The sequence below is a fragment of the Xyrauchen texanus genome, chromosome 37 (assembly GCF_025860055.1).
Source record: "Xyrauchen texanus isolate HMW12.3.18 chromosome 37, RBS_HiC_50CHRs, whole genome shotgun sequence".
Classification (NCBI taxonomy): Eukaryota; Metazoa; Chordata; class Actinopteri; order Cypriniformes; family Catostomidae; genus Xyrauchen; species Xyrauchen texanus.
The window spans coordinates 32,287,717-32,308,532 of record NC_068312.1 but is presented as its reverse complement, the minus strand read 5'-3'; the positions used below and the strand labels follow the sequence as shown (position 1 = coordinate 32,308,532).

Here is a 20,816-nt window from a genome sequence, read left to right as displayed (position 1 = left end):
ACATGAGTAAATGATGTGAGTAAATAATGACCTCATTTTCTTTTTTTTGAGTGAACTATCCCTTTAAGAAAACAAAACACATCCAGATATGAAGAACCTCAACATTTATCTAAAATAATAGAAGACAAATAATAGATGATCAAACATTTAAGAGAAACAAATGAGCTACCTAATGACCTGCAGGATGATCTGATTTATGTTTCATAATTAAATAGTAGTGAGAGTCTGCGCACAACAACAGAAATGGTTCAACCCAGGTTCAGTTCCCAGATCTTCCCTAACAGTCAAACCTTAAAGGGAGAGTTCACTCAAAATGTAAAATCTTATCATCACTTGACTAATTCTCATGTTGTTCAAAATCTGACTTTCTTTCTTCTGAGGAAAGTGCCATTCATTCTATTCTTTGCAATGAAAATGAATGGTGACGGAGCCTAACATTCTGCCAAACATCTGCTTTTGTGTTCCACGGAAGATGCAAATGTTGATAGAATTTTCATTGTGGGGGGAACTGTCCCTTTAAGCTTCGTTAAGCCATCTCATTGTCATTTCAGGCCAAAACTGACCTCTTGAGCCATGTATACCATCCGAAGCATAAGATCCACAACACTCTGATAACTGACAGTAATACCAGGTTTTTTGTAGCAAGTTCTGTTTCTCCACTGATAAAGCTTCCAATGACTGGTGCACCCTGGTGCAACTGCCTGTCAGGGTGAATAATGTGTCTGAACTGGCCCATCACTCTGAAAGACACCTCTGTGACACATATTCTCTTTATGCATTCCTGATCAATAACGTATTTACTCAACATGTGGGAAATCTAGTTACCTCCCAGATATCACATAAGTGGGTGGACACCAATGTAACTTTGTTATGTTTAATTGATTAAGCACTGAATGAAAATAACATAAGACAACCAGTCTCTCTGTTTGAGAGGAGTTCAAAGTCTTCATTGTTATGAAAAGCTACACATTCAGATTTCACAGCTACAGAAAGTTTTTTTTCCCTTTCTTTTTTTTTTTTTTTTTTTTAGACAACAACTATTTATTTATTCATTAGTAGTTTTTAGAGCAGTGGTTCTCAACTGGTTTTGCTTCAAGGCCCAATACTTTTTTTTCACAACATGGTAGCAAAATTTAAAAATGTAAAACGTAAACAAAAATGTTCTTAAAATCAAACATTGAAATGTATTAATATTACAGTGAACTGCATAGGCCCAACAATATGTAAAATTATAACATGACATAGGCTGAATAGGAAAATGGACCATTTTGGAATTAAAAATTTAATTTGAATTTTGATGGTTTCATGCTCTTAGCAGCCAATAATTCACAGTAGAAAACACATTGAGGTAAGCACAAATGTTTATCCTCGCTGCAAGGGAACCTGTATCTTATGTAGTGTGTCACATAATCTATCCACATTGGTAACCTTCTAATATGGCCAGCTTTTATCATAAGAACTTTGAATTTGCAGCAAAATCCAATCACGCCAACAACAAAAGATATAGGAAGTATTTACTCCCCCTTTTGAAAAGTTGATAATCCTACTTGTTTTACAGTGCTAACCATGCATGATTATATGGTTAGTTGCCTTTTATTATTACATTTAGCATTGTTTTTTCCGCTGCTGCACCTATTAGAACTGCGACCCACCAGTTGAGAACCACTGTTTTCGACAATAACTGCAATGTTTCATAATAATATTCAGAGATGGGAACAACAGATCAAGAGAAAAACAGAGGCCCTCCGGGCATTAGCACAAACACTACAAGATGGTCTGGAAACAGGGAAAGGGAATACGAACAGAATCATGGCAAAAGAGAAGTCAAAAGTTCTCGCGTTTCTGTATTGAGTGTCTCTACCACCTACAGCCATCTATGAGTTCCTCTTTGTTCCTCTAGGTTCCTTCTAGTTCTCGCTCATTTATTCTCTTCCTTGGTGGGCCTGATCTTCATCTCCGTGAACTTCAGCGAGTACTGCCACCCTGTCCAGGACGACCACTCGATACCATCAGCGTAGGAAGTGTGCTGGCCGCGCAGGTACTGTCCGTTGAGGTTGGAGGTGTGACAGTTACGGTACCACCAGGCTCCGTGGTAGAAGGAGGCACAATTGTTCTCAGAGTGGTCGTTGTCCTTGTCCTTAGTGGTGAATTTCATCCCATTGTGTTTTAGCAGCGAGTCGCCTAGATCATCCATGCATGATGGCAAGAAAGGTTGAGAAAGACAGATAGTGGGTGAAAGAGTGAAAGCGACAAGGATGCCAGGGAAGGAGACAGAAACAGAGGACAAGAGAGTCAGTCGACCATAACGTTCAAGGAAAGCTTAGATTATGACATGGACTGCAGTGAAACTGTACTTGAACTGTACTTTCAACAAAGCTCAAAACACAATTCAATTTATTCATTTACACTGGTGGCCAAACGTTTTGAATAATGTACAGGTTTTGCTGTTTTGGAAGGAAATTGGTACTTTAATTCACCAAAGTGGCATTCAACTGATCACAAAGTAAAGTCAGAACATTACTGATGTGAAAAAATGCACCATCACTATTTCAAAAAAGCCATTTTAGATCAAACCTAGACAGGTCCCATTTCCTGCAGCTATCACTCCAACACCTTATCCTTAGTAATCATCCTAAATTGCTAATTTGGTTCTAGAAAATCCCTTGTCATTATATCAAACACAGCTAAAAGCTATTTGGTTTGTTAAAAGATGCTCAACATTGTATTTGAGTTTGTTTTTGAGTTGCCACAGTATGCAATAGACTGGCATGTCTTAAGGTCAATATTAGGTCAAAAATGGCAAAAAAAGAAACAGCTTTCACTAGAAACAATTTCTTTCTCCAAAAAACTAAATATTTCATACAAAGGTATACACTACAGTCTTCAAAGACAAAGGAAAACTGTCTCTAACAAGGACAGAAAGAGATGTAGAAGACCAGATTTACAACTAAACAAGAGGATAAGTACATCAGAGTCTCTAGTTTGAGAAATAGACACCTCACATGTCCCCTCAGCTGACAGCTTCATTGAATTCTACCAGCTCAACACCAGTTTCGTGTACAACAGTTAAGAGATGACTTAGGGATGCAGGCCTTATGGGAAGAATTGCAAAGAAAAAGACACAGAAAAGGTTAGAGTGTGCAGAGAAACACAGATATTGGACAACAGATAATTGGAAAAGAGTGTTATGGATCTTAACCCCATTGAGCTTTTCCAGGATCAGTTAGACTGTAAGGTGCGTGAGAAGTGCCCGACAAGACAGCCACATCTATGGCAAGTGCTACAGGAAGTGTGGGTTGAAATGTCAACTGAGTATCTGGTCAAACTGACAGCTAGAATGCCAAGGACCTGCAAAGCTGCAAAACATTGTGATAAAGTACCAATTTCTTTCCATAAGAGCTAAATCTGTACATTATTCCAAACTTTTGTGTATACAAAGTGTATACACTTAACTACACATTGTTATAAGACACAACTAGTCAGTAACTGCACTACCTTATTGGAGTCTCACAAGCCTTAACACAATATTACTTAACACAGTAAGAGTTATTGATTCATTTATTGTCAAATATAATGAAGTCATTGCACGTCGGCATGTCGGCAAGACTAAAGGAATTTTACAAGTTTAATACAAGTTTATGAAAATTAATTTCCAAAAAACTGGGTCCAATACGTAAAAGAAAAAATGCTTAATGTTTCAAAAGTATAGCCACAAGACCTACACAATACAGTATGTATGTTAATGTGATTTTAGTAAGAAACAATAGCTTACTGATCTTTTCTGTGTAAAGTTACAGTATATCTAATTTTACAACGAATACACTAGTTTTAACAGAATAATTAATGCCAGTGATCTTGTAAAATTACAAGCTTTACATTTCTGCCTTTAAACCCTCCAAACATTGGCCCCATTCACTTCATTGTAAGTGCCTCACTGTAACCTTGATTTTTGGGGTACACTGGATGCAATGTGTGTTTTGTGCTGTTGATTCAAAAGAACCGGCTCATTAAAGTCATTATTTTGAGAATCAGACTTCAGTAGATGCACTGTGAGTTTCACACAGTATATTCAAAAGAACCAGTTCATTAGAATCATTCTTTTGATAAAGTTTGGGGAAAGTTGCAAACACAAAGTTTAATGCTTAAGCCTAAAGTACAGGATGTATGATGCAATTCTCATCATCAGCAGAGCGCTTGAGCACTAAAGGCACGCAGCCCAATTTTACTAACTGCAGGTCTTTGAACACACAGAATACGAATGGGCCTGGAATTATTTGCACTAATTAGAGTGTCCAAAAGGTGGCAACACTAACATTTCAGCCATTGTTGTCACGATGATGTGCTAGAAAAAGATGTAATTGCCAGTAAACAACAGGAGACAAAGGTAAAAATGTCAACAGTGGATGTGCATGTCATGAACACCTGTCTGAGGTCAGGAGATACCGGTATTTATATAACATGAGTCTGAAGGACTATAAAGACATCTTTATGGGTCTACACTCCTGATGAGAAATAGTCTCATAAAGTTGTTGCACGCATGTGCCTAAAGCCTGTGTATGCCCGCACAGCCAGATGGAGTATACACTTTGACAGGCTCACGTTTAACTGTACGCAGACCCTGAGTGTTCGTATAAAAATCGAAGTATAATTTGTGCTTAAAGTAAGGGGTTTAGAAGATACCACTAAACCTAATTTTTTTCCAATAATAACTATGATGTCTGCCTTCGCAAGCACCACCAAAAATCCTTGAAAATACTAGTTATATGCTCACATAGAACAGTAGAACATAAATTAGAAATGTGTTTTTTGGAAATCCCAATAATTTTAGTATATAAGTCTGCAAATTTAGACTGCTACAGTTATCTGTGTTTTGGAGAGAGATACAGAGAAACTGTGGAAAGAGGCATGTTTACGCAGTGCTGCTAATGTGCCCTTATTAAGCTCTGTGATGTATGTCTCAGGGTTGTAATGCCACAGTGTGTGGCTTGGCTAATCTAATCCCAGTTCTTGCCTCCATACTGCCTGGCTGCACTGTGCTTGCCCTGCTGACAAGATCAGCCTTTTATTGCCAGTCTTTTCAGTAAAACCCCTTCCTCAAACTCCAATTCTACCCCGGCGCAACATGATAGCTGTGATAGCTGTTTTATTGGGACAAAGGAGTTCCAACTGATGCGGTTATGTCTTATCGTAAAGTGTGTTACACATCATAAACTTGTTTCGGGTGCATCATAGATTTATCAGTGTGGTTTTGAAGGTAATGAATCAACAAAATGATGGCTGTGTAAAATTGGGATTGGAAACCAAATGAACAGCTGTGAAGATGAAATGGACAGAAATCAACATTGATTGAAAATCCAGCTAAAACAGCTCCTGATGGTAGCTGGCTGCATCTGGTTTCTATCTGATCTAAGCTGGTTATTTATTGTCATTAGCTTCTTCAAATGGTAGATCAGATGGACTACCAAATGGTGGACCTGGTTTTGACAACAATTTTGGTCAAGCTTAGAGGTGGTGGACCATTTTAGCAACAACAATGTCCCAAAAAACCCACTTGACCATCTTAACGGTGCACTCAGTAATTTTTTGAATAAGATGTTTTAGACTTACACCAACACCTAGGGGCATAGTTGCAGCATAATTCAAACACAGCAGTTTTCAGTTACCAATGCCAATGTATAAATTCACTATTTACAGTCAGCCATGATCTAACTACTGTAACTTTTCTATTTACTGATATGACTGGAGTCTTCATCTCATGTGAGTGGTCATGATTTCTTACATATGTTTCAAAAATAATATTCCATTCTTTTGGAGTAAAACTTTTTTAATGAAGAAAAAATTATTGAGTGCACCTTTAAAGAAGTAGTTCACCCACAAATAATAATAATAATAATAATAATAATAACAGCTCTTCCGTCTAAATCATAACATTTTTCAACAGAAGCTGCCGCAGCAGCTCATTTGTTTTTACAGCAGTCACCGCTACTATTTTAAGTGCTACTTTAGTCTTTCTTCCTAATCTCTACGTGCCAAAGTAGATCATTGCGTGAAGCTGTTTCCACAACTGGCTGTTTCGGTGCCGTACACATGTCAAACAGCTCCCTACGACTGTTCATATGTTCTATCTTCTAAACTTTCCACCCGGAGCGGTCCGTTGCGTGAGCCTGCTTTGCGAACGGGTGCCGCCAAGCATGTATACCCACATTGCTTCACATACTGTTTGTTCCAGACATTTAACCTAGCAAACAATTACGTTTAAGGCATCCGCAGACACCATGTCTACTATGCCTCTCTCAACAAGCATTCGTTCAATTGCGTTTGCATGTTTCTTGCAATACCTAATCATAGGGAAATTCGTCAACACATCTCCTTACAAGCAGTCAGCTCACCATCCGTCCTCAGAATATTTCACTGCTCATACGCCTCTGTTTTCCACGCAACCTGTACTTTCTGCCAACATCCATCCCTCCTCCCCCTCCCCCTCCTATCCATGGGCCACTGGAGCACAGATTCCCGTGTGAGGTTGCCTCCGCTGGAGAACCCCACTCCAGACCCCTACTCCGGAACAGTTCCCTGCGCAAGCCTGCATTCACAAGCGAATCTGGTCCCTAATCCCTTCTCTGCTAATGCCGTGAGAGCACACGCTCATGGATTCAGCCGCTCGCAGCACTGAGTGAGCTCAGTAAATGCAGCATAATCCATTCTCACATGAATCGTATGCTCTTCCATTGAACGCTGTGCAGTCCCATGCACGAGGTTCCAGCCCATTTTAATCACAAAGAAGGGAGGGCTCTTGGGGCCTGGGTAACGCAGCGACTATTGCTGACTTCCATCCCTGCAGTCGTGAGTTCGAAAACAGGGTGGGCTGTGTAACTCAAGTCAGGACTCCTAAGCAACCAAATTTGGCCCGGTTGCTAAGTAGGGCAGATTCACATGGGGTAACCTCCTTGTGGCGCGATTAGTGGTTCTCGCTCTCAATGGGGCACGTGGTGTGCAGGGATCGCGGAGAATAGCATGGGGCTCCACATGCTGGGAGTCTACACGGTGTTATACACATCGAGTCACGTGATAAGATGCGCGTATTCACTGTCTCAAAAGCAGAGGCAACTGAGACTTGTCCTCTGCCACCCAGATTGTGGTGAGTAACCACTCCACCACAAGCACCTACTAAGTAGTGGGAATTGGGCATTCCAAATTGGGGAGAAAAATGTAAAAAAATGTAAAAAGAAGTGAAGCCTCTCATTTTAAAGCAACTCTAATCACTTCATTCGATTGCAGCACAAGTTCTCCCATTCAAATACAGCAAGAGTCACCACGTTCAGGACGGCCCTCCCGTTCAAACAGTACAGACCTCCCATTCAAATGCAGTACAGATCTCTCATTCATGTGGCTCAGTGGTTGAGGCTCAGGATTACTGACCAGAAGGTCAGGGGTTCAAGCCCCAGCACCACCAAGATGCCACTGTTGTGCCCTTGAGCAAGGCACTTAACTCCAGGTTGCTCCGGGGGGATTGTCCCTGTAATAAGTGCACTGTAAGTCGCTTTGGATAAAAGCGTCTGCCAAATGCATAAATGTAAATGTAATTCAAACGCAGTACAAATCTCCCATTTAATCGCAGTAAGGGCTCTCCCATTCAAATGCAGTTAGAGTTACCATGTCCAAGTCATGGGCTCTCTCATTTGAATCGCAGTGAGGTCTGCAGGAGGTCTCAAACACAGGAAGACCCCCATTTGAATGTAGGCTGGGTTACCCATTCGAATCACTATGTAAACCTTACATTAGTAGAATGCAGGATAAGCAGCTAAGTAAATCATTTACGAGAATCAGACCAACACAAAGAGGACATTCAATTTACATTTCCAACCTGCCGAATACCGCCCAGGCCTCAACAAAGTAAAACAGACCCAACCAAAAGAGGGCTTTCTATTTTAAATCTGCCCAGTCCCATCCAGCCCTTTCAATCACCAGCATGCTACCTCCAATACAGAGGGTCCAAATTCAGAAACTCTCTCAATCCACATTTCGTAGATGACAAAAACCAAGCAGTTTCCCCAATTCTGGTTCCAAAAACACCTCAAATTCTTTCTGATTAAATCCGCCATTTCAGAAAAACCATACTCAAACCATTCCTTCTGTATTTGTGCTGCAGCCACATCAGCCAAAAGAGGCATCAAATATGCCTTCTGGGCCGTTGGTCATCTGACACTGCTACATCCATACCAACCATCTCCATATCAGAAAAGCACATAAACCCTCATCAGCTAACCACGATGCATTCACGTTCAGGGTCAGGGGGATGCTTGCTTCATCTTTGTCAATCCACCAGGCCTCTCCGGCCAGTCCGGGAGCCCCCCGTCTCCAGTTGCTGGACGGGCCCGCCTCAAACACTCAAGGGCTCTCCTGTACGAACTGCAGCAGGGGGATCTCCCATTCGAAAGCGTGCAAACGAATTCATTTATTTGTATAAGGCCGCCGTGGTAGGGCGTTGTAGAACCCTCCAACACAATCCATTCAAGTGCTCTCCCATTTGATCAGCAGTGGGATCTACTGCCCGAATGCAGTGTAAACTATTGATGTTTTTTGTATCGTGGGCTCTCCCGACTGCAGTCTGGGATGACTTCCCATTCTAATACAGGTTGGGATTGCTTGCTTGAGCAGCTGCCGAGTCTCCTTCCAGGTTGACCTGGTGGCTAGGATTCAAGCCTCTGTCCGGGGTGACCCTACCCTACCACAGGACCCTATCCTCAACACAGGATTACATTAACTTGCAACTACTGAAATTATGTTGGAAAAATTACTCATTTCATAAATCTCATGATTAATCCTTTTAGTTAATAGTGTGATTTGATGCAAAACAGACCTCAAAACTTGTGCTCATGGAGGTTGGAGGTGGGGGGGTGTTTTAGGAAATATCTGGGGAACGACTTGCTCAGGAGGCTGATGCAAGTCATTAGGTATGTGCATGAATCATGTGCATAATCGTATTAATGCTGAAAAACACAGTAACATCTGAGAGAAATTATATGCTCATCTACTTCGACAAGCATTGTTACAAAATAATCAAATGTTCACATGCAATTTCGGTTCTGACTATGGCCTCCCTAATGGTTATGAAAACCTTTTTGTGTGGTTGCACTAGCATACTTTGAAGTAGTCAGTGTATTAGTACTCAAAGTGTTTTCAGAGATCAGGACATCATAGGTGTAAAAACTAATCTCGGGTAATTAGATCTTTCCAGAGCAACCTGCTGCGGCTGAGCTCTCCTTCTCTATCACAAAGGCCTTTCATTAAACAGCACCGCTTTAAAGACAGCATGCATTGCTTCACATTCACACTGAAGGCAGTTATAATATGAGCATTCTAGCATGCAAAGAGAGGGTGTGAGGCACAACGGTGCACTTTTGTACCACAAAGGCAGACAAAATGTGAGATTTTATCACAGTTGCAAAATACATCAGAGTAACTTATGACAAACAAAGGGTTCTGGGGTTTGGCTCATCAAAAACACCACAGGGATGCACTGTCATGTTGAAATAATGTCAGTACATTAAATCGGTATATCAGTATAAGCACACAATTGCTAAAAACACTTTTCAGACAGCTTTGCATTGTTTTGGATGTCAACTGAAGAAACAACTTGGATGGCTGGTAAAATAGTCCATCTGTCAAAAATAAGTGACTATTTGCACTAGGTGTAAATAGAACCTGCCACACATTGCAGCTATTTGCACTCAAATAGTCTACTACTATTTGACAGTCCTACTGACAGTGCTGCTGCAGTGGCGTGATGTGTTAAGACAGTGTGAATGTGTTTTATTTTTCTTCTGGACGACCTGGGTTCGATTCCACCTTTTGTCCAACTTGTCCCCATCCTGTTTGCGGTCTCCACTCTTTATTTCCTTTAATATTACTTAATATATACTCAGCAAAAAAAGAACTGTCCCTTTTTCAGGACACTGTGTTTTAAAGATGTTTTTGTAAAAATACACCTGTGGAACGGTCGTTCCATTAACAGACATTAACAGCTTACAGACAGTAGGCATTTAAGGTCACAGTTATAAAAACTTAGGACACTAAAGAGACCTTTCTACTGACTCCATGCTCATCTGCGTGAACGTGCCTTTGGCATGTTGCATAGAGACATGAGGACTGCAGATGTGGCCAGGGCAATAAATTGCAATGTTCGTACTGTGCGACACCAAAGACAGCGCTACAGGGAGACAGGAAGGACAGCTGATCGTCCTCGCAGTGGCAGATCACATATAACAACACCTGCACAGAATCTGTACATCCGAATATCACACCTGTGGGACAGTTACAGGATGGCAACAACAACTGCCCGAGTTACACCATGAATGCACAATCCCTCCATCAGTGCTCAGACTGTCCACAATAGGCTGAGAGAGGCTGGACTGAGGGCTTGTAGGCCTGTTGTAAGGTAGGTCCTTACCAGGGACTCACCAGCAACAACGTTTCCTATGGGGACAAACCCACCTTCGCTGGACCAGACAGGAATGCCAAAAAGTGCTCTTCACTGACGAGTCGCAGTTTTGTCTCACCAGTGGTGATGGACACGCGTTTATCGTCAAAGGAATGAGCATTACACCGAGGCCTGTAATCTGGAATGGATAGATTTTGAGTTGGAGGGTCCATCATGATCTGGGGCGCTGTGTTACAGCATCATCGGACTGAGCTTGTTGTCATTACAGGCAATCTCAATGCTGTGCATTACAGGGAAGACATCCTCCTCCCTCAATGTGGTACCCTTCCTGCAAGCTCATCCTGACATGACCCTCCAGCTCGTTCTGTGTGTGATTTCCTGCAAGACAAGAATGTCAGTGTTCTGCCATGGCCAGAGAAGAGCATGGAGCTCAATCCCATTGGGCATGTCTGAGTGCTAGGGCCATTCCCCCATAAATGTCAGAGAACTTGCAAGTGCCTTGGTGGAAGAGTGGGGTAACATCTCACAGCAAGAACTGGCAAATCAGGAGCAGTCAATGAGGAGATGTTGATTGCCTCGCAGTGGAACAGTCATGGTCAAAGTCAAGGATTTGAGAGAAATGTTTGATCTGGGTAAAGTTAACCATGTTTTTACTATAATAATATTGAAGTCACCATGTTTTTGGCAGAAGCCATGGTTTTAATGCAATTAACCATATTGTTACTACAAAAATATGGTGTTAATATAGTGACATTATATAATTATATGGTTCATTTGATTTAGTTATAAAATACAATGGTTACTGAAGTTAAACCTTAATTTCTGTAAGGGAAGGTTAGGGTCAGGTCTAGGGGTTGGTGTAGAGGTCTGTTGGACTCATGACCCATTTCGATTTAGTTCAACTACTGACACAGAAGTAACACACTTCACCTTTACAAAACATCACTAATTAACTCTACAGATCACTAGATTTGCATAAAGTTTTGCTTAATTTGTTTAATTAAAAGTTCTTTAAAGTGTCTTTTTGGTTTTGTTTTCCTTTGGTTTGGTGTTTCCTAGTCAATCATTAATATATAAGAAAGAGATTCTGTGTGCTCAGAGAATGCCAGTGAAATTCATAGAGAATATATTAAAGCGTGATGTTTGTTGAATTCTCAGCTGCTTGACACATTCAAACGTTTTCACACCTGGTTTCATGGCCACGATGTGCATTTACCTGTGACCTTGTGTCAAAATTTTTCCCTTCTAATTTCTTTGATGGTGGACTCTGAGGACAAACTTGCAATTTGTCTGACAAACCATTATTAAAAGTGTCACTGTTTTGCCCTCCAGGAGTCATAGTTTGTCTGAGATGTTCTGTTATGGTCTGTCTGTCTTTCTTTTGTTTTGTTTTTTATTTTCTTTTATGCGCATTGCAACTCTCGCCACATTCACACAGAAGCAGAAGTCAGTTGTGACTTTAAGCTACCTTTGATATTTACTTGAGTAACTATCACTAGTGTTATTTACGGCTATCTTGAGAATAGAAAAGTGGCTCGACATTGGTTACTTGTTCATACAGACAATATTCCAGCCTGATGAAGATTACATGAGAAAAGTACATTTTTAAAATGAGATTTCATGGTTCCTATAAGTATACTTCTGAGGTGAAGTATACTTCACTGTGCTGCTAAAAGCGAGTTGAATTTTCTCCCAAATAGATGAGGTTTGAAACATCAATGCTCTATCGAGATTTATACCAACAAAATGACCTCCCTCCCCTCAAACCCTAACCTATAGGGTCATAAAAACAAATGTGACATGAAAAACACAAATGCTGAAGCAACCACGTCAATTTGCTGTGTTTTAATGACACTTTGGGCTCATGTGTCTGCTTGTGCATCCACTTAAGGACTCGTCCTTTGCATCATAAATACAACACTCTATTAGTTGAGCTTTCTGATCACTCTTAAACAAATTTGTAAATGTAGTTGGTTATGTAATGCAAACATTAAAATATATCGCATTGCAAGTATACTATAGTAAAAGCGTTAAATGTCATAAGATAGCGTTGTGCGAGGAAAACATTTTTGAAGTGTTTTTTGTCCTCTGTCTTCTGTTTGCCCCGGACTACATTTCCCATAATGCACTGCCCCCCTCACTGCCATCTGTTCCCCATTGTTCTCACCTGTTCTCCATTCCCTCATTAGCCCTTGTGTGTATAAATACCCTCAAGATTTGTTCCCTCTTTGTCTGTTCTTGTTTGTTGCTATTTGAGTTCACATTTGTTTCACTTTCATCATCTTTAAAATGATAAATAATGTAGAACATGATTCTACGAGACCAGGTTGCAGTATTTGTTTTTGAATTGGAAATGTACGCTTCATATTCAAGCAGGCCAGCATTTGAAACCAAAAATCTAAATTAAATTTCATGACTCTGCAAGTCCAACCTACTATTCATATATACATTAATTCTTTATACAATCATGTGTGCATTTTAAGCATGCATCAATCAAGACAGCAAAGTGAGAGTCCAAAACAAGACGTAATTGATAAGATTAGGGATCAATGTGGCATGACTCCTCTAGTGGAGGATGTTTTAAACAGCCTTGCTAATTAGATGCGTGGAAGCAGTATTCTCCTCTTGATTTATGTTAATAGGAGTGTTTGTTTATGTCGCCCATAATAAGCGGAGAGTTTGCTTTTTTAGAATGCCAAAGATGTATTCTACAGCTTCATTATCCCTGCCCTTTCCGGCACACAGCGAAGGTCACGCCTGCGACCGGACCCAGCGCGCAGGGCAGTGCCTGAGGAAAGACACCTGAGAATAATAGAGTGCGGGACCCAATTAACGTTAAAAAGAAGCCCCGGCGACAGCACAGGTGAAGCATAGAGAATTGCTCATCACTTTACTTCGGCACAGATGATAACCTGCGGCCCCCGTTGCTTAGCGTGCCACTGGAATATATCTGAACAGTGCTGACAACAGGCCAGGATATTTTAAATTAGTCTTGTGATTCTCATGATATTTTCTATTCTTGGCTCACCTTTTTTTGTTTTGCTGGGAGCAGTTCAGGCCACAAAGCTTGGCTTGGCTGTGTTTAAAGGGACAGTTCACCAAAAATTCTGTCAGAATTTACTCACCCACATGTTGTTCACAACATATATTATTTTTCTTCTATGGATTGCATAAAAAAAGCTGAAAGTGAAAAATGACTGAGGCTAATACCTCTGTGTTCCACAAAAGACAAGTTTTGAACATTTTGAGGGTGAGTAAATTATGACAGATTTTTTGTTTTTTGTGTGAACCATTCCTTTAACAAGGTCTTGTTTTCAACTTTGCTAAACTTCACTAAAAGCTAACCTTATCTTTTAACTATTTTTATATTTGAAAATGCAGCTAGCACATTTTTACTTGTTGTAAACCCTACACAAGGGTTTACAAGTAAAAATGTGCAAGCTTATTTATCATAAAACCAATACAAATATATATATATATATATTAAAAATAAAAACGATATATATATATATATACACACACACACACAGTTGACGTCAGAAGTTTACATAAACCTTAGCCAAACACATTTTAACTCAGTTTTTCACAATTACTGACGTAATCGTATTTAATCGTAGAAAACAATACCTGTCTTTGGTCAGTTAGGATCACTACTTTATTTTAATAATGAGAAATTTTTGAATATTGGTATAGAGAATTATTTATTTCAGCTTTTATTTCTTTCATCACATTCCCAGTGGGTCAGAAGTTTACATACACTTAATTGGTAAAATTGCCTTTAAATTGTTTAACTTGGGCCAACTGTTTTGGGTAGCCTTCCACAAGCTTCTCACAATAATTGCTGTCTGATGTCTTGAGATGTTTCTTCAATATATCCACATTATTCTCCTTCCTCATGATCTATTTTGTGAAGTGTACCAATCCTTTCTGCAGCAAAAAATAAACCCACAACATGATGCTGCCACCCCTATGCTTCACGGTTGGTATGGTGTTCTTCTGCTTGCAAGACTCATCCTTTTTCCTCCAAAAATAACAATTGTCATTATGGCCAAACAGTTAAATTTTTGTTTCACAAGATCTTTGTCCCCATGTGCACTTGCAAACTGTAGTCCAGCTTTTTTATGGTGGTTTTGGAGCAATGGATTCTTCCTTTCTGAGCAGAATTTCAGGTTATGTCGATATATAACTTGTTTTACTGTGGATTACTTCCTGAGCAGTATAATGGCTGCTTGTCCCATGGTGTTTATACTCACGTACTATTGTTTGTACAGATGAATGTGGTACCTTCAGGCATTTGGAAATTGCTCCTAAGGATGAACCAGACTTATGGTGTTCCAATATTTTTTCTGAGGTCTTGGCTGATTTCTTTTGATTTTCCCATGATGTCAAGCAAAGATGCACTGTGTTTGAAGGTAGGCCTTAAAATATATCCACAAGTACACCTCCAATTGACTCCAATATCAGAAGCTAATTGGCTAATTGTCTTAGTGTATGTAACCCACTGGAGTTGTGATATAGTCAGTTAAAAGTGAATCAATCTGTCTACAAAAAATTGTTGGAAAAATTACTCATGCCATGCACAGAGCAGATGTCCTAAACGACTTGCCAAAACTATAGTTTGCAAATATGAAACCTGTGGAGTGGTTAAAAATTTGTTTTAACGACTTCAACCTAAGTGTATGTAAACTTCTGACTTCAACTGTATGTATATATATATATATATATATATATATATATATATATATATATATATATATATATACACACACACAACAGTTAGTTCCGGTCCTCAAATCTGATTGGACAAGAGATGTCCCATGAGTACTGATGGTCTCACACCATCAGCACTCCGACACTTCACTGTGTGTATCACTTCGCTTGTGTCCGTGCCATTCTAAACTAAAATGTAAGAGCAGTGCAGAAGTGTTAAGAGCTTTTGTTTGTGGTAGCAAAAGATCATTTTTATGTGTAATATGGGCCAGTTAGGTGACAACAAAAGCCAGACCAGCACCAAATTTTACTAACCAACGTAAACCAGCCTAGACCAGCATGCATTTTTGCTGTATTTTTTTTCCAGCAAGACAGGCTAAGAACTGAGTAATGGGCTGGTCAGACTGAACGCATTCTTTTGCTAAAAGAAATTAGACGCAGTGCAAAAATGGTACTGAATGCAAGTGTCTTGATGTACATTTAAAAAATGAAGAAGTTCTTGTAAACTTGATACGACATCTAAAATGCACCGCTCCAGTACGAGACGCTGAAAAAACAGCTAAACATGGCACAATGTTCAAAGACGTCTATCTAGTGTATGTATTAGGGCTGTCGATTTAACGCGTTAATAACGTGTGATTCATTTGACAAAAATTAACGCACTTTAATCGCAATGCTTAACTGAGAAATTCAAGCTTGTAGTACCACCTGTTTACTCCAGAGGGCAGTAATTGAAATTTCAGCTGTGTGAGCAACACACAGTTTATACAGTGAAGAAAACAATTTCTTGCGTTCAAAACACTTGATGGAGCGCAAGTGCGATCTTTAAGGGATCTTAAGATGTGTTTAAATATTGAGTATTAAACTACATTTAACTCGACACAGTGACCTAAACATTTTATTTTTATGACTCAAAACGTACGGTCTTTACCTCATACATATTTAATTACCAACAAGGTTAAGGTGGTGTCCTTTAAACTGTTACACCGTTTTTACCCAGTTAATCTTTATGTAAGAAACATGCTCCCTGAAATAGATCCACTTTGCTCCTTCTGTAATGCTGTAGATGAAAAGTTTGTTTGTTTGTACGTACCTCTATTTTAACTAGTTTTTCTTTGCTTTATAAAGACGTTTTATTTGGTTTTCACAGTTTTGATAACTTAAGTTAATATTTTCTGATTAATCTGTTTATTTTTCTTGTCAAGTTTTTTTATACATAAGTGTAAATGTATGTCTATAAAGCCCCTATTTGCACTTTTTTGTAAAGACTTGAAATATTATTTAAATACTCTTTGTACCTCCAACAACTCCAAAGCATTGAAAACCATTGAACTATGTAATGAATATAATGACTTGGCATTATCGTAAAAATATATTTGTAGTATTGTGTACTATGTGTACCCCTGGCTTGTTTCTAAAAAAAAAAATGTCTAACGCAGGTGTAAATTGACAGGTCCCTAAACAAACCCTCACAATAAATCTCAAACTGATTGACAAATTCACTTGTGAAATGGATTGCTGTGAACTGTATGGCCATGATTGACTTATGATCAATAATATGGTAGTAAACAATACATTGTATTCTAAAGCCACTTTTTATATTGTCTTATCAATGATTAACTCTTCTGCTACAAGAATGTAACGCATTTTAATTATCTGAATATTTGTTTATTTTATATATATATATATATATATATATATATATATATATATATATATATATTTTTTAATATTTAAAGAGAACTATGTATAATTATTTCATCATTATATATTGAATTATTGTTATATGAGGGGCTTTCTCAGAAAATATTTGTATATGCGATTAATCGCGATTAATTAATCGGGACACCAAGTCATTAATTCGATAAAAAAAATTTCGCGATTGACAGCCCTAGTATGTATACATATAAATACAATTGGAAAAACTACACAGACAGATGAAAAAATGCATTGTGTGGTAGTTATACTCTTCTCCTTAAAAAACTAAATATATCTGAGGTTCCACCTTGATATTTTTTAACCTTGGCTCCAGACATCAATGCGGTCCATGATTTAATTTCTGTTGGTGTACAGAGTGTCTTCAGAATAGAGAGAAACTCTTTTACTTATGACTTCCTATGAGAGCTCTACCTTTGCAATAAAAGTAATAGACCTTAGCTGCTGTTAAAGAGGCACACTCCACACAGCAGGTTAAAACTTGCACAGGAAGTGTGTAACATACCTGCAGTGCCAGAGTAGTCAGCGATGCTCAGCGGGTAACCATCCTCATCCGGGTCAACTGAAAACAAACCCACTCCAAAAGATCCATACTGTGCAAAGGAGGTACTGTTCTCGAAGTCCTCCAGGTCAATTCTCAGCTCGTAGTTGGCTTGAATGGTAAGTGCATGGATTCGTTTCATCCCTGAAAAAGAGATTTCGAAGCACTTAATAAAAAGGGCTGGCAAAAAAAAAAAATAACTGCAGACAAGATTAATGTGCACATGCAGAAGGACGACACTGCCTTATTGAAGGGTAGTGTGTTCATTTAAATGTGAAGTGTGAACAAAAAAACAAAAAAACAACAACATAGACTTATATTGATGGAGGAACGTAAGCAATATCTAGGGACTAGAACTTCAACCAGACCAACTATAGTCGCAATGTCCTAGCATTCACTCAGAACACCACAGCAACCAAATATCAACTCCCTGGCAACCACTCTGAACACCCTAGTAAGATGGTGGCAAATTTTGCATTGACAAGCAGCACTAGTTATTTTTAGCAATTTAGTTTGTACTTGGTTAAGACATGAGACTGGGCTTTGAGGTTTCTAAATTCTAAGTTTGACAACAAAACAAACCAGTGCTGAACTCTAATTCCCCACAACAGCATTCAAAGTAAAGTTCAATTGCAAGTGATGCAACTGTGTAATATTTTGTCTCTAAATATGTACAAGGTGCAATCTTCTTTCTCAGAGAGACGGGGCTGTTAAAACATAACATATCATTCCTGACTGAGACTGTCTTGAAGGACTCTGGTCTACTCCCAGGGATCAATATTTCCAGGGGAGACCCAGATTCCAGTAAGTTCTGTCCTTAATATTCCACCATGTTTTCACAGAGAGCTGGAGAGGCGCTTGACAGAAAACTAATGTGCTTGCCTACAAATGAATTCCCTTTGTAGCCCGTACACTGGCATGTGTGTTGCACCCCCAGGACAGAAAATCAATACAGCAGAGTTTTGCTTGGTCTAATCGCAGCTCGCTTGTGATCTTCAGCTGTTGAGGAGTGCAGTGCATGTTTGGGTAGGGTTTTAGGTGAATGAACTTTAGCTGCATGTGGCCATATTTACAAAACAGAGAATATGTTGCTTAAAAAACACCATACTGTGCCTAACAGATGTTAAGGGGCCATTAGATGACTACAGGCATTCCAAAAGAGCTGAGAGTTATAATAATGAATAAAGTTAGCATTAACATTGAAATATTGTCTTAAAGTCAATGTGAAATAACTTTCACAACCCATTGTACTTTTATTATTGGGTGTTTTTCTGAGTAAAACAGGATTTTAAATGAGAAAATGTAGCGAAGGACTTGATTATATCCAACAAGAATTGATTATGAAAAGTGGGCGTTACATACCAGAAAGGTGGTTCAAGGGAGAAGGGTTCAAAAATTAAGAGTGGTGTCAGTTGAAAATGAAAGTGGTTTCAGAGGGGGAGCCTATAGCCTGTAGTAAGTTATCAGAATACATTTTTATAAAAAAAAAAAAAAATATATATATATATATATATATATATATATATATATATATATATATATATATATATATATATATATATATATATATATTATGAATTCAAACCTGTTTTTAATTAGAATAGCATGCACTAAATATGTGCATATAATAAGACCAGAAATATGCATTATGACAGTAAATAGGATACATTTTTATTTTAAAAACCTTTTAAAGGTGACATGTCTAATCTTACAATGTTAAAAAAAACTAATATCCCACCTTAATATGCAGGGATAACTAGGTTGAGTTCCCCAATGAGAGTAAACACTGTGGCGCTATCACAACATGCTCTGTTTGTGTGACAATCCCAAATTGGTCTGGGACTCTGTCTGTTTCATTACAAATAGAAGACAGGAGAGTGTGTGGGAAACCAGTTTGAACCACTCATCATTTTTGAAATCTGTTTGGTCGCGCAGAAATGAACGCTTCACCTTCAAGAATAAATGTTTTTTCTTTTCACTGGTGTATAGTAATGAAGTACAAATACTTTTGTTTCCCTACTTAAAGGAATAGTCCTCCAAAAATGAAAATTCTCTCATCATTTACTTACCTTCATGCCATTCCAGTTGTGTACAACTGTATTTCTTCAGCAGAACAAAAACTAAGATTTTTGGAAGAATATCTATGCTCTGTAGGTCCATAAAATGAAAGTGAATGGGTGCCAAATTTTTTAAGCTCCAAAAAAAACACATATAGCCATCATAAAAGTAATCCAGACGACTCTTGTGGATTAAGTCATGTCTTCTGAAGCGAAACGCTAGGTATGTGTAAGAAACAGATCAATATATAAAACTTTATTTACTAAAAATTCTCTAGGGTGGATTCAAATTCAAGCTACATCTTGTGTAATGTAAGCACACTGGCAAATTCACGTGAGAGCTGACACATGAAATTCGAAAAAATAAGGAAGCGTAGTGTTGTTTACAACAGAGGAGCATATATATTCATACGCAGATGCCTCATTTGGCTGGTTTGGATACTTGCTCCTTGCCCACTACATAAAATGCTTTTGTGTAGAAACAGTACCGTGGTCCATAGGAAAAGCTGCTAATAAGGTATCTACATATGAATATCCATGCAGAGGAGGCTTAAGTGCTTATGTCACACGAGAGGCAGTTTGAACTCCACCCTCATCAACTGGTCGGAAGCTAAAATTTTAATAAATATATTTTGTTTATATTAATCTATTTCTTACACACCTAGCATTTTGTTTCATGGATTACCTTTATGATGACTATATGTGCTTTTTGCGATTTCAAATATGTGGCGCCCATTCACTTTTCTTGTTCTTGTTGTCTTATTCACATTTTTAATTCTACAGAGCTGAAATATTCTTCCAAAAATCTTCATTTGTGTACTACTGAAGAAAGACAGTCATACACATCTGGGATAGCATGAGGGTGAGTAAATGATGAGAGAATTTAAATTTTGGGGGAACTATTCCTTTAAGTACATTTCTACTTTATTACAGTATAAATATTTCTGTTGACTTTCTCTAAAATTAATACTTTTACTCCGATACACTTCTCCAGACTCTTCTGTGTAAACTGCATGCGGATCGGTGCTAGTTATGACGGATTTGTCACATTGTCTAATCTTTATCACATTGATTCTTCTGAATCAGTCAAAATGATTCAAAACTCAGTCTGAACAATTCATTTGATGAATACCTTCATGAATCACAATTAAAATCAGTATATTTCCTTTGAACTAATTTTTTAACTTGAGTCAATTTCCATAAATGACGATTGGACACTTTATACAACATTGCTTGTAAAGAAAAATATATATTTCACATCCTCATAAGTGCATTTCAACTTTGGTGATTCATCAGTTACATAGCGCCTGGCTGATTTCAGTTCAACTTAAAGTCCAATAAACCACAGCAT

At 38.6% G+C, this 20,816-nt stretch overlaps 1 protein-coding gene across 2 annotated transcripts in view; it reads right to left on the bottom strand.

Annotated features, from left to right (window-relative positions):
- Window positions 1-862: 862 nt before the first annotated feature.
- Window positions 863-20,816, bottom strand: part of LOC127631128 (fibrinogen C domain-containing protein 1-like) — a 139,449-nt gene continuing 119,495 nt past the window's right edge. For both annotated transcript variants that reach the window (XM_052109125.1, XM_052109126.1), the window contains exons 7-8: window positions 17,373-17,552; window positions 863-2,181 (exon numbers count right to left, since the gene is read on the bottom strand). In XM_052109125.1, coding sequence (XP_051965085.1) covers window positions 1,919-2,181; window positions 17,373-17,552 — 443 coding nt within the window. In that variant the 3' untranslated portion in view covers window positions 863-1,918. The remainder of the gene's footprint in view (window positions 2,182-17,372; window positions 17,553-20,816) is intronic.